Source organism: Aulonocara stuartgranti, assembly GCF_965226115.1.
Source record: "Aulonocara stuartgranti genome assembly, chromosome: 4".
Classification (NCBI taxonomy): domain Eukaryota; kingdom Metazoa; phylum Chordata; class Actinopteri; order Cichliformes; family Cichlidae; genus Aulonocara; species Aulonocara stuartgranti.
Window position 1 is genome coordinate 36,969,871 of NC_138942.1, and position 15,524 is coordinate 36,985,394.

The 15,524-nt window shown below is 43.4% G+C and overlaps 1 protein-coding gene across 1 annotated transcript in view; it reads left to right on the plus strand.

Annotated features, from left to right (window-relative positions):
- Window positions 1–15,524, plus strand: part of LOC309704942 (protein NLRC3-like) — a 101,332-nt gene that overhangs the window by 3,727 nt on the left and 82,081 nt on the right. The window contains exons 6-9 of the mRNA XM_082530461.1: window positions 2,207–2,411; window positions 2,563–4,363; window positions 5,457–5,630; window positions 11,653–11,826. Of these exons, the coding sequence (XP_082386587.1) occupies window positions 2,207–2,411; window positions 2,563–4,363; window positions 5,457–5,630; window positions 11,653–11,826 (2,354 nt within the window). The remainder of the gene's footprint in view (window positions 1–2,206; window positions 2,412–2,562; window positions 4,364–5,456; window positions 5,631–11,652; window positions 11,827–15,524) is intronic.

The window sequence follows — 15,524 nt, forward strand, 5'->3', positions numbered from 1 at the left end:
AAATATGATGGAAATTAGCAGCATTAGCACTTACTAATGATGTTAGTCGACACTCGGCTGTATTGAGACGACCACATTAGGTGGTCCTCAACTGTAATGGAAACCAGTGGATCCAGTCCAGTCGTGGCGACCTGTGGTGAGTCGATCTGAGCAGCTACTAATGGAAACAGGGCCATAGATGTGTTTGTGCTTAATAACAGTGAATCACATGAGTTTTACATTACTGTTAAAATCTCATGTTGTTTGTTAAAGTGTGCAGTTCAGGGTGTGTTACTAAAACACTTTCCAAAGACCCAGCCCCCATAAAAAGCAGCCAATCAGCTTCTAAGAGTTACACACCCACACATATCTATCAGGTTAACTCTGGTCTAACACACTTGGATTTAGCTTGAAGAATGTTTCTGTACGAGGACTGAAAATGATTTAATAAGCAGCTAATGTCCAAAGAACAACTTTGACACACCTTCATAAAATCTGCAGAGCAAAGAAAAACTAGCTGAAAGTCTGGCTGCTCTTATGAAAAGTACAGAGAAATTATGGGTCGCTCAACACTTGTGCACAATATAAGAGTTGAAATAAATCTGAAGAATAACTCAAAGTCCTACAATCATACTGAGAAAATCATCTACAGCTAACTATCCAAGTGGATTTGTTTAAGACAGCTCCATCTGCTGGTGGCCCTCTGCAGGTGCATGAAAGGGGCGTGTTTATATTGAAAGTAGTAGAGAAAGTAAACCCCACGGGAAGGAGGAGGACTCTCAGCAGCTTCCAGCTCATATTCAGACATTTGACTTCTCACTGAAAGCAGCAAGTTTGAGTGTCTGTACCTTAGTTAGAAGAGATAACATGTCAGTAGTAATTAGAGTTGATTGAGCAATGCTGTCCTTGTAATGTAGTTTATGATTTTTATGGACAAGTCCAGTTTTTCTGTAGAGCCTCTCAAGTTGGTGACAGCAGCAGTGGAAGTTCACGTGTAAACCAGAGCAGCAAATCAGGTCCAAATGTGTTGTTCACAGTGAGTGGGATCATCATTGGCTGCTATGTTAACCTCCTGCAGCAGGATGTCTTTGGTCAGAGAATGGATAGATCACTAAGTCATTGTTGAGTTTAGGGAGACAGTAGACAGTTGGAGGAGGTTCAGCCAGTTGACACACAGTAGATAAAATAACTGAAGGCAGGAGCAGACACCTGTATGACTTTCCACCTCTCACATAGATTATTTCCCTGGGCAGCGCCACAGGGCTGGTAGATGTAAACAAAGCTGGAGGAGAGGATTGATTCATCTGAGAAAAGTCACAGAGTTGTGTCTTGATGCTCAATCATCCAGGTACGTAAATCCCAAAAAGCTTGATTCTGTTCATCTGGATGTTTTCAGTGGGAGAAACGTTTCATCAGCATCAGGTGACTTCTTCAGTCTCAGCTGACTGCAGGTTTCAATCTCATAAACAGGACATTTGTATGACTGAAACCAGCCCACTGAAGGAACAATGGGCTGGGAGGTCAGTTCATTGATCATTGGTACGCATATTGTCAGGACCATTGATCAATGGTTGTTGATCAATGGTCATGAGTCCAGTTCACAGAGAGCTGGGGAATGGCTGCAATCACAGCATGTAAGATGGTGACAAATGTACCCTTAGGCCCCTCCTCCATTCAGAGATGGTCTTTCCTTTTCACATAAATGGCCTCCTTGACTCCGCCCTCAAACCAGCGTTCACATTTACTCAGGACCTTCTTGATGTGAAGTTCTTCTGCTTCGCTGGCTGCTGTGTCTGTGGGGATGGTGTTTGTTCTGTGTTGTAGCGTCCTGATGACGCCCAGTTTGTGCCCCAGTGGATGATGAGAGTCAAACCTTAAATACTGATCTGTATGTGTAAACAGAGTGAACCTTTAAGACCAGTTGTCTGTATGATCAACTCAGTCACCTGAAACATCTCCAAGTTTCTGGCTTTGATCATCAACCTGTTGGTAGTTCAGCTCTGAACACCAGTGAAATGTTTCTCCCACTGAAATCGCTGCATTCATATGAACAGAATCAACGTTTTGGGATCATGGAGTTGTGGACAAAGTCTCAGTTAATCAGATAAAGTCAAACCTATAATTGGTAAAGAGTTCGCGGATGATATGCCCCTTGATGGTAAAGAAGTGGATGTTGTGTGGACTAAAGTTCAGAGTGGTGGGTCATTCATAAAGTATTCTGTTCCAGCTGCTGGAGGACAACATCATCACGTTTGTGAAGAGCGAGCTGAAGAAGATCCAGAAGGCTCTGAATCCAAATAAGCCCCAGTGCTTGGAGTTTCAGAGGGAGGATGATGAGCAGAGGAGAAACAGCAGAGAGGCATTTGTGAAGATCACAGTGGACTTCCTGAGGAGAATGAAGCAGGAGGAGCTGGCTGACCGTCTGCAGAGCAGTAAGAGGATTTATCTAAAGATTTAAGCTGCTGGATAAATGAGAGACTTGTGGCACCAGTGTGTTCAGTCATTTCTCAGTGGGTCAGAAATTGTCATCAGCATTTTGTAAAATATGATTGTTAAAGTTGTATTTTTATTATTATTATTCAGAACTTCCAGCTGCTGTTTGTCATCGTAACCTTAAATCCACCCTGAAGAAGAAGTTCCAGTGTGTGTTTGAGGGCATCGCTAAAGCAGGAAACCCAACCCTCCTGAATCAGATCTACACAGAGCTCTACATCACAGAGGGAGGGACTGCAGAGGTCAATGATGAACATGAGGTCAGACAGATTGAAACAGCATCCAGGAAACCAAACAGACCAGAAACAACCATCAGACAAGAAGACATCTTTAAAGCCTCACCTGGAAGAGATGAACCAATCAGAACAGTGCTGACAAAGGGAGTGGCTGGCATTGGGAAAACAGTCTTAACACAGAAATACAGCCTGGACTGGGCTGAAGACAAAGCCAACCAGGACATCCAGTTCATATTTCCATTCACTTTCAGAGAGCTGAATGTGCTGAAAGAGGAAAAGTTCAGCTTGGTGGGACTTGTTCATCACTTCTTTACTGAAACCAAAGAAGCAGGAATCTGCAGCTTTGAAGACTTCCAGGTTGTGTTCATCTTTGATGGTCTGGATGAGTGTCGACTTCCTCTGGACTTCCACAAAACTACAATCCTAACTGACCCTAGAAAGTCCACCTCAGTGGATGTGCTGCTGATAAACCTCATCAGGGGGAAACTGCTTCCCTCTGCTCGCCTCTGGATAACCACACGACCTGCAGCAGCCAATCAGATCCCTCCTGACTGTGTTGGCATGGTGACAGAGGTCAGAGGGTTCACTGACCCACAGAAGGAGGAGTACTTCAGGAAGAGATTCAGAGATGAGGAGCAGGCCAGCAGGATCATCTCCCACATCAAGACATCACGAAGCCTCCACATCATGTGCCACATCCCAGTCTTCTGCTGGATCACTGCTACAGTTCTGGAGGATGTGCTGGAAACCAGAGAGGGAGGACAGCTGCCCAAGACCCTGACTGAGATGTACATCCACTTCCTGGTGGTTCAGGCCAAAGTGAAGAAGGTCAAGTATGATGGAGGAGCTGAGACAGATCCACACTGGAGTCCAGAGAGCAGGAAGATGATGGAGTCTCTGGGAAAACTGGCTTTTGATCAGCTGCAGAAAGGAAACCTGATCTTCTATGAATCAGACCTGACAGAGTGTGGCATCGATATCAGAGCAGCCTCAGTGTACTCAGGAGTGTTCACACAGATCTTTAAAGAGGAGAGCGGACTGTACCAGAACAAGGTGTTCTGCTTCATCCATCTGAGTGTTCAGGAGTTTCTGGCTGCTCTTCATGTCCATCTGACCTTCATCAACTCTGGACTCAATCTGCTGGAACAACAACAAACAACCTCCAAGAAATCTAAATTATTTAACAAACTAAAACTTCAATCTCTCCACCAGAGTGCTGTGAACAAGGCCTTACAGAGTCCAAATGGACACCTGGACTTGTTCCTCCGCTTCCTCCTGGGTCTTTCACTGCAGACCAATCAGACTCTCCTACGAGGTCTGCTGACACAGACAGGAAGTAACTCACAGACCAATCAGGAAACAGTCCAGTACATCAAGGAGAAGCTCAGTGAGAATCTGTCTGCAGAGAAAAGCATCAATCTGATCCACTGTCTGAATGAACTGGATGATCGTTCTCTAGTGGAGGAGATCCAACAGTCCCTGAGATCAGGAAGTCTCTCCACAGATTATCTGTCTCCTGCTCAGTGGTCAGCTCTGGTCTTCATCTTACTGTCATCAGAAGAAGATCTGGATGTGTTTGACCTCAAGAAATACTCTGCTTCAGAGGAGGCTCTTCTGAGGCTGCTGCCAGTGGTCAAAGCCTCCAACAAAGCTCTGTAAGTAAACATGTGATCAGGCTTTTATCTATAACATAAACAGTGTAATGTGTGATGGACCCTTAAAAACTTAAACATATTTATTTGAATGGTCATCAGCACTAAATACAGTATATTATAGTTAATGTTTGATAGCAGCAGTAAATGTCAGTGTCTTAGACATATATGGACTTCAGCTTTAATCAAAGTCATATCCAGAATCATCCTGTAAGTAAACTTTATTTATACAGCAGCTTTCACAGGTGAAAAACCACAAAGTGCTTTACAACAGAAACAGGCAATAAAAACACAGAAGATACAAACATTAAACAGCAAACACTGAACATCATACAGCCTAAAACTAGTTAAAGGCCACTCTGAATACTAGAGTCTGAATAAATGAGCTAGTGGGACCAGTAACAGCCTTTAACTGGAAGATCTCAGATGTGAGAAGAGCTGTAGGATTGTAGAAAGTCAGAAATATAGACTGGGACTTAAAGTAAGGACTAAAACTTTAAATAAAGCCTAAAATGAACTGGTTACCAGTGTGAAGAGATTAAACTGGAGTAATGTCCAGTCTGTTTCATGTGCTGGTTAAAAGCCTCGCAGCATCATTCTGTACTGACTGAAGACGTTCAAAGACTGTGATGGAGCCATAGGTGATCAACTCCCTCATTCCTCCTCTGGTCTTATTGCTCAGCTGAAGAGGAGTTCACTTCTATATGTTACAATCAGCATCACCAGTACAGCTCCAAGGATCTGCAGCTGCTGGCAGATTCAGTCATGCATGCTTGATTGTTTTTCAGTCTCTCAGGTCAGATGAAGTCATATTCTTTATGAATCAGCATAAGAAGTCAATAAAAATTCAAAGCAAATCAAGATAAGTGTTTATTCTTGTTTTAACAAATATATGAGCGAGAGGGACCTTTTTGGTCTAAAGTTATAATCATCTGCCACATTTCTAATCTCTTTACTACGTGGACTTTTAAAATATTTTCTGTTCCCCCAGACTGAGTCTCTGTAACTGGTCAGAGAGTTCATTTAACTTGTCATTTGATAACAGTTTGTTATCAAATTACAGTTTTTCAAATTGTGTTTTTATTTTGTTTTTTAGGCTGTTTGTCCCTGACCTCTCAGACAGAGGCTGTGAAGCTCTGTCCTCAGCTCTCAGCTCCCAGTCCTCTAGTCTGAGACAGCTGGACCTGAGTAACTCTGACCTGCAGGATTCAGGAGTGAAGCTTCTGTCTGCTGGAGTGAAGAGTCCACACTGTAAAATGGAAACTCTCAGGTCAGGATTTAAAATTTTCCAATGATGATCACGTTAAACCTGATTTCTATTACTGCATAAACAGGAAATTGATTTTTAAAAAAGTCTTAATGTAGAAATTAGTGTCTGGGGTTTTTAGTGATATTTGTTCACTTTCTGTCTTTCATTTGCAATGAAATGTCCCATCTGCTCCTGAGTCCAAAATCTTTATTTTAGCAGTGCTTCATCCACCAAACCTTCTAGTTCGATTCCTGTATGCTGAAGGTTTTTACAGAGCTCTTTGTTCAGATATCAGAATTTGATTTTCAGAAACATTTAGTAATAAAAATATGATCAATTGATTATTTCTGACTGAAAAGATGAAATATACAGGGAGTGCAGAATTATTAGGCAAATGAGTATTTTGTCCACATCATCCTCTTCATGCATGTTGTCTTACTCCAAGCTGTATAGGCTCGAAAGCCTACTACCAATTAAGCATATTAGGTGATGTGCATCTCTGTAATGAGAAGGGGTGTGGTCTAATGACATCAACACCCTATATCAGGTGTGCATAATTATTAGGCAACGTCCTTTCCTTTGGCAAAATGGGTCAAAAGAAGGACTTGACGGGCTCAGAAAAGTCAAAAATAGTGAGATATCTTGCAGAGGGATGCAGCAGTCTCAAAATTGCAAAGCTTCTGAAGCGTGATCATCGAACAATCAAGCGTTTCATTCAAAATAGTCAACAGGGTCGCAAGAAGTGTGTGGAAAAACCAAGGCACAAAATAACTGCCCATGAACTGAGAAAAGTCAAGCGTGCAGCTGCCAAGATGCCACTTGCCACATGGCCAAGGTAAGAAAGGCTGAAAGACGACCACCACTGAACAAGACACACAAGCTGAAACGTCAAGACTGGGCCAAGAAAATATCTCAAGACTGGTTTTTCTAAGGTTTTATGGACTGATGAAATGAGAGTGAGTCTTGATGGGCCAGATGGATGGGCCCGTGGCTGGATTGGTAAAGGGCAGAGAGCTCCAGTCCGACTCAGACGCCAGCAAGGTGGAGGTGGAGTACTGGTTTGGGCTGGTATCATCAAAGATGAGCTTGTGGGGCCTTTTCGGGTTGAGGATGGAGTCAAGCTCAACTCCCAGTCCTACTGCCAGTTTCTGGAAGACACCTTCTTCAAGCAGTGGTACAGGAAGAAGTCTGCATCCTTCAAGAAAAACATGATTTTCATGCAGGACAATGCTCCATCACACGCGTCCAAGTACTCCACAGCGTGGCTGGCAAGAAAGGGTATAAAAGAAGAAAAACTAATGACATGGCCTCCTTGTTCACCTGATCTGAACCCCATTGAGAACCTGTGGTCCATCATCAAATGTGAGATTTACAAGGAGGGAAAACAGTCCACCTCTCTGAACAGTGTCTGGGAGGCTGTGGTTGCTGCTGCACGCAATGTTGATGGTGAACAGATCAAAACACTGACAGAATCCATGGATGGCAGGCTTTTGAGTGTCCTTGCAAAGAAAGGTGGCTATATTGGTCGCTGATTTGTTTTTGTTTTTGAATGTCAGAAATGTATATTTGTGAATGTGGAGATGTTATATTGGTTTCACTGGTAAAAATAAATAATTGAAATGGGTATATATTTGTTTTTTGTTAAGTTGCCTAATAATTATGCACAGTAATAGTCACCTGCACACACAGATATCCCCCTAAAATAGCTAAAACTAAAAACAAACTAAAAACTACTTCCAAAAACATTCAGCTTTGATATTAATGAGTTTTTTGGGTTCATTGAGAACATGGTTGTTGTTCAATAATAACATTATTCCTCAAAAATACAACTTGCCTAATAATTCTGCACTCCCTGTGTATTTGGTCATAGTGATATGACTCATTGCCTCACTTAAACATAAAATGTAAACAAAAATTCAAAACAATAGATTAATACAAAACAGAGTTTGACTGTTGCGCTTAAAGTGAGCTTGAATGTTATTCACTTCCTGTTTTATTTTGGTAGTTATCGTCTCTGATTTTTACCCCAACATTGTCTACATTAATTTCAGCTGTAGAAGGTTTTATTGACTGTTTGATTTGTCACTTTATTTAACTATAATTGTTGACTTATAAACTATTGCTTAAAATGTATTTTCATTAAAATACCAAATAATTTATTACTTTATCATCTAATTAGATTATAATTCTGTAAATAAGAGTGATAGTGTGGCCTGTGTGGGTTGTCTTCAGGTTCTCTGCTTCCTCCCACAGTCCAAAAACATGCATGCTGGGTTAACTGGAGATGTGTGATTGTGAGCATAAATGTTTGTCTGTCTAGCTCTGTTTCTACCTGGCTACATCACCGTGGTTACTGATGCTGAACCAATAACCTGGTCTGGACCAGGTTATGTTCAGAGTTTTTGTTTAAAATCAGCTGAAGTGCCTCATTTTCACTGATTCTTTCATTTACAGAAAGCTTTAAGTGAGATATAGATTCAGTCATATGTTACTAATATTACTTTTAACCTGAGCAGTGAAAGTCCGCGGTGATCTGAAAATGATGTGCCAGGAGTTGTGCCGTTCTCTGCGGCTTCAGTGACCCTCGAGCTCTCGACTAGCTGGGTAACAGACGTCGCTGAAAACGTCGAAGCACTTTTGCACTTTTGCAAATATGCGATATCTTGATAAACCGAGCGGATATTTGAAGTTTACACACCCACATTCTCCCCTGAAAATATGTTAAAAGTTTATTTTGTGACCCAGGAAGATTAATAAGAGTAATTTTAAAACTTAGTAGCGGTCGCCATTACTGGAAGCTGGAGTTTGGCTGGGCCGCACTATGAATTCTGGGATATGGTGGGCCACGAAGGACACACCCGACCCATTTTTCAAATTCGGGGAAAAGGAGGACGCATTTGTCGGCTGCATTCAGAGGAATTTGGACAGCCTTCGGTGCGTCGCTGTGACGTAATCTGTCTACAAATGTGTCCTCAGGAGGACGCAGCCCATGAATTTGTACACACCGAGCCTGCGTGCTGGTAGCACCTTAGCCACAGCTCGGGTGTGGAGGAGAAGCTGAAAAAGAAGGTTTTCTAGTTTGTAAGGAGGAAAAAACTGAGAGGACTAAGTGAAAGAGAGGCTGGAGAGTAACACAGAGCAGCAATGAATGCTGCTCACACAGTTTAGACAGTTTAGCATCAAATGTTCGAGTGAGTTAGCTCCCAGCTAACTAGCAGAGCAGCTAACTAGCAAACCAGCTAACTGCACCCACAAGCTGCGACTGCGTCTCTCTAACAAGAGCGTCAGACACTCAGACTGGTTTTCTTTGTGGATGATGATGTGTTCTCACACTGATCCTTCATGATGATGCTGCCATCCACCCACTGCTCCTGGTGTTGCCAATTCCTCAGTAAGGAAAATCGCTATTGGCTGTCCTAAAAGTCGCTGGAAGTCGCTAAATGATGTCATCGCCTAATTTGGATAAATGGTCATGCTAATGTAATTGTAACGTACGTTGTAGGAGAGAAAAATAACATCGTGGAAGAGACATAGCGTGAGTAAAAAACGTCCTGGAATGCATTTAAATAAATAAATCATAGTTCTGTCTGTAACTATTACAACACTCTCACCACATTTGTTAACAATTCTCTCAACAAATGTGTTTCTCCTCGTTCTTTGTTATCCAGCTGAGACTTTGGGTATAAATGTGTCATAAACAGGATAAAGCAGTGCAGGTTCAATGTAATCAAACCTCAGACTGAGTTCAAAATCATCACCTGTCCCTGATACCACGTCAGCACCAGAACCATGATGTGTTTACTCACATTTAAAAAGTTGGAGGTCAGTGTGAATGGACTGTTGTCATTGGTCTGAATGTGCCTCTATAAACATGTGCTCTTCATTATTGATGTTTTCCTAATGAACAGAAAATGAGACTTAATAAAATCCTTCTGACTGTTGTTGGAGCAGGTTGGGTCCTGGGTTTGAGTCCCCCACTGAACCACAGGGGCTTCTAGCTTTGTTTCACAGTGTATAGAACAACAAATAAAACCAAATCACAAAAAAAACACATCAGACTTTGAGGGTTGAACCAAGGATGAGGAAGCAGACTCGGCCCCAAACAGCTGGATATATGGATGTTACCACAGCAACCACAGCAGTGTGCTCTCAGTATATTTAGTTGTATAAAGGTGTTTGTGGTGTGTTGCAGCTGAAGCAGCCTCATGTATGTTGACACAGGGAGAAAATAGTGTGAGGACACTGTTCACAGCAGTCACTGCTCGCTGCCTTCAACAGTCTCTTCCTTCCTTGTTTGGATGTCACTGATATCATCTTCTGCTCTCACACTGACCACCTGTTGGAGCTAACATGCTAACATGGAAGCAGCAGGTATGCCACCTGTGGCAGCTGAGGTCACGTGATCTGAGTGTTTGAACCACACGTTGGAGCAGCGTTTCCAAACATCTGCACTTCAGAAGCTCCAAAGTGTGGAAATGTCACTGTGGAGCGTCTCATCAAAGTCAAAAGTCAAAGTCAACTTTATTTGTCGATTCTGCCACATGTACAGGACATACAGAGAATAGAAATTGCGTTACTCTCAATCCCTAGATAAATAGCAAATGAACATTTAAATATATTTAAATATAAAAGTGATTAAAAATGCAAGTAAAATAATTAAAAAGTAAAAATTTAAATAAATACAATTTTACATATAACAAGAAAGCTATATAATATACAATATAATGGGTAAGTGACATTGAGTGTAAACCAGGCAGAGTAGTGCAAATAGGCAAATAGTGCAAATGGAGATTTAGTAGTGTACGGTAAGAGAAAGTGTAACAACAAAGTCTTATGAGGTAATGGCAGTCCAATGCTCCACAAAGTGACTGGTAACTGGTGCAGGCCAGTGAGTGAGTCAGAGAGTGTGTGTGTGTGTGTGTGTGTGTGACAGAGTTCAGTGAGACCGTGGAGGAGAGAGGGGAGAGGGGGCAGAATCGGGAGGGAGTTTAGCTTCCTGACAGCCTGATGGATGAAGCTGTCCTTCAGCCTGCTGGTCCTGGCCTGGAGACTCCGCAGTCTCCTCCCCGACGGCAGCAGCTTGAAGAAGCTTTGCATTGGGTGCGTGGGATCAGCCGCTATGCAAAGGGCTTTTTTAGTGAGACGGGTGCTGTAAATGTCCTGGAGGGAGGGGAGAGAGACACCAATGATCCTCTCTGCAGCTCTCACTATGCGTTGGAGGGTTCTATGACAGGACGCATTGCAGGCTCCAAACCACACAGTGATGCAGCTCGACAGGATGCTCTCGATGGTGCCTCTGTAGAAAGTGTACATGATGGGGGCTGGTGCTCCTGCTCCTGCTCTTCTACCATGTGAATTCATGGATTTTTTTTCACATTCTGTCTCTCACAGTTGAAGTGTACCTCTGGTGCAAATTACTGAACTCTGTCATCATTTTAGGTGGGGAAACTTGCACAATCGGTGGCTGACTAAATACTTTTTTGCCCCACTGTATATGTATTGTAAGCATGCATTGCAGTTATCCTTCTATGTTCTAGTTTCCCTCAGCATGTATCACCTGGACAGTCACGCCAGTGAAGCTTAAGACCCTTAATGAACCGAACATCAACTCAAAATAAGCACAAATATGCAATGTGTATGAAATACTTCTGACCGTACTTGTAATAAAAGTTAACATAATGGAAGGATCCTCAAATGAACATGTTCAATAGACAACTTTAATGCAATATCAATACTGTGAGAAATATTATTAGATGGAATAATGCTGTAAAGAACATTATTAATGCAGTTATAATGATGCAGATTATATGGCAGCAATAAAAGAATTTCTGTATCTCCACAATTGTCTGATGTTTGGGGCTTTCTCTCTAATATTGGAGGCGGTCACCTTACACTGTTAAACAGCTTCAGATGACTGTTGTTGTCCGTTGGGTATTGTCACTTTTAAATAAAGTTACATTGAATGGATGTAAATGGATAGATGTTATTGTGACAAAGAGAAAACGGTTGTTGACAGATTGATTGTTGTTTTGTGTGTCTGCAGTCTGTCAGGCTGTCTGATCACAGAGGAAGGCTGTACTTCTCTGGCCTCAGCTCTGAGCTCCAACCCCTCCCATCTGAGAGAGCTGGACCTGAGCTACAATCATCCTGGTGTCTCAGGAATGAAGCTTCTGTCGGCTGGACTGAAGGATCCAGGCTGGAGACTGGACACTCTCAGGTATGAAGAATGTCTGATAGAGGAGGAAGAGCTGGAAACATTTCCTGTGTCCTTCACTCACTTCCTGTTTGTTTCATGCAGATGAGACATGAACAATCACACATGCAGGAATATTTTCAGGGACAGTACATCTGACAGTACAGGGACATCTTGCACATCAAAGGAGAAGGGGTCCGTAAAAATGTGAAAGGTGGCTCTGTGTGTCTTGAAGTCAGCAAATCTGTGATCAAATTCCTCCTGTAGCCTCAAAATGACATCAACATACTCGTCAGCACTGAATGGTGTGCCTGCATCCACGAGAGCCTTGCATGCTGGGAAATGGCAAAGGTTTGTCTGAGAGAGCTGAGCTTTCCAGAGCGCCAGTTTTGTGGAGAATGCTCTCACGTTGTCATAGGCAGCACTGACAAGTTGCCCCTGGCCTTGTAACGTCTTGTTCAGTACATTAAGCTCATGTGTCATATCAACAAGAAAAGCTGAGTCCATGAGCCATTTGGGATCAGTTAGCACAGGAACACTAACTCCATCCTTCTCCATGAAGGCTTCACTTCTGCTCTCAACTCAAAAAGTCTCTTTAATACATTTCCCCTGCTGAGCCAACGTACCTCAGTGAAGTCGAGCACATCCCCATATTCTGACTCCATTTCCTCTAGAAAAGCACAGAACCTTCGGTGCTTTAAGCCCCTGGATCTGATTTGGTTGATGCATTTCACAACAATAGACATCACATTGTCAAACTTCAGGCATTTGCTGCAAAGGACCTGCTGATGGATGATGCAGTGCAGAGCAATGGCCTCCTCCACGCCTTCCTCTTCCAGTTTGTTTTGTGCCACCAGTCCATGTTTCCTCCCTGTCATTGATGGCGCTCCATCTGTTGTTATTCCAACAAACCTCTTCCATGGCAAACCAACATTCTCAATGGCATCACACAGCTTGTAAATATCTGCTGAGCGGTGGTCTGGCCATGCATTGGAATTACTGTGAGCAGCTCCTCCATCACTTCAAAACTGTCATCAACACCACGGACATACATTGGGAGCTGGGCAGTGTCGGTGATGTCTGTGGTCTCATCAAGAGCGACTGAGTATACACTGAAACATTTGGCTTTCTCACACAGTTGGTCATAAATGTCACTTGACAGGTCAGAAATGCGATCTGCTGCGGTGTTGGCAGAAAGGCTGATGTTGCTAAACTGACCTTTCTTTCCCGGACAGACTATATTTGCAGCCTGCAACATGCACTTTTAGACAAATGCACCTTCTGTGAATGGCTTCCCTGCTTTAGCAATCATCTCACTAACCACGTGGCTCCGACTGCTGCATTATTCTCTTTGGTTGCTTTCTTGGAGAAATCTTGCTGCCTCAGTAGATCTGTTTTAAGACTGGCAACCCGGTTCGCTCTCTCGTCTCCCTGGTATTCTGCATCCAGCTCAGCATGTCTAGTTGTGTAATGACGTTTCAAATTGTATTCCTTGTGCAGCGCAACTTTCTCTGTGCAAATAAGACAGGTCGGGGTGCCCCTGTGCTCAACAAAGAAATATTGCATTTCCCACTTTTCCTGAAATTGTCGGTGCTCATCACCAACCTTTCTCTTCACCGCAGGCTTTGAAAAAGACATGTTTGGGGCTATGTGACATTTATAATTCTACTTGGTGTCACTGTCGCATTGAAGTTTCAATCAAGCGTTTAGCCGACGGACGGGGAACGTCTCAACGCGTAGAGAACGTCATTTCTGCTTCTTTTTCTTGCAACCGTAGCACGGCGATCGGCAGATAAAAAGCCGGTAGCAGTCTCCTTTGTTTTTACGCTCGATGTTCATGTCTTTCATGACGACACGAACACCGTGGCGTTTGCAGATGGTAGAAAGTGCAGGGATAGCGAGCGCAAAAAAGGCGACTGCTCACGGCGCCGGGCTGTTGTTACAGGAGAAAGAAGCGGAAATGACACCGTGACATATAACAAATAACATCAGCTGTTTCTGATGTTAGTTGTTTTGACTGCTTTTACATTATATTGAAATATATGTAATGTTCATGTTTGCTGCAATGCAAACGCAGTGATGCAAATAAAAACATGGAGCCACAAATTACGGTGCGACCCTATAATTAGTCCGGGTTACCGGGGACTGTTGTTGCCGATGAACAGGTGTCGCTATGTGACTGCAGACTAAATTGGGCTGCATTGAGTTCATGACTTTTCTTTTATCCGCCGCCTACGCATCACTGTGAGAGTTAATATGAGATCTCTCTCTGTGGAAAAATAACTTTAAATCCCACTGACGTGTGTATAAATCTATATACGTATAATGTCCCGCTGGGCAGCAACTTAAAAAACAACTTTTTTTGAAGTGTTGTGAACGCAGCGCGCTGGGGCGAATGTCGGCGTTTGCCCAATAGAAAGGAGGAAGCCAGCCAGGCACAGGAAAGAAAGAAACACTCCAGGGCAACGCTGCTGGAACTTTGACTCATTGAGAAATGTTTCCCTGCTTGCATCAAGCCCGGCTGGTGTCCCCTGAGATCCATATCCCACCCTGATTGGTGGGTTAATTCAGCTCCGCCCACAACACTGTAAAGTGTCATACATTATCAAACTAACATTACATTTTCATATTAAGGTGGGGCCAAAAACTATCGTCCGGCAGGCCGCAATTGGCCCGCGGGCCGCGAGTTTGAGACCCCTGGTGTAGGAGGACACCTACTCTGTGTCTGGTTAAGTATAAGAGCCCTTTGTTAGGGGGACCGCTGGACTCTTAGCACCAGCTTTGGGGTCACAGGGTCACATCTGGAACACACACACACACACACACACACAGACACACACACACACACACAGACACACACACACAGACACAGACACGCACACAGACACACACACACAGACACACACAGACACACACACAGACACACACACACACACAGACACACACACACAGACACAGACAGACACACACAGACAGACAGACACACACACACAGACACACACAGACACAGATACACACACACAGACACAGACACACACACACACACAGACACGCACACACACACACACAGACACACACAGACACACACACAGACACACACACACACACACAGACACGCACACACACACACACACACAGAGACACACACACAGAGACACGCACACAGAGACACGCACACACACACACACACACACACACACTATGCACAGACTGGTACTCTTTGTTCATACCTGTGTAAGACGTCATAATGAACTTGTGCATATTCATGTAAGCTCAATAAAGAGCAGTGTTACGAGGGAGCAGACGAGAGCGACTGAGGTCAAGTGAAGGAACGGCGCTGTCACAGTTCTCTCCCTCATCAATTGTCTGGTTCCAGCGGTGGGTCTGTGCTAGACGACCCATCACCAGCTTTTTCCACTGGTTACCAGTACGTGGTAGAATCCACTTCCAGATCTGGTTGTCTTTAAATCTGTGAATGGATTGGCTCCATCTTATCTCTCTTTAACAAAAGAATCCAAGTGGAGCCCTCAGGTCTGCAGATAAGCAGCTTCTGACCAGAACTAGACGTAAAAACAGAGGTGAGCTTTATCGATGGCTGCAGCCAAACTCTGGAACAGTCGCCCTTCACATCAGGTCGTCACCAACACTGGACATTTTTAAAAGCCGGTTGGAAACACATTTGTACTCTGTAGCTTTCAATCCTGACCAGTCTTTATAGTCAT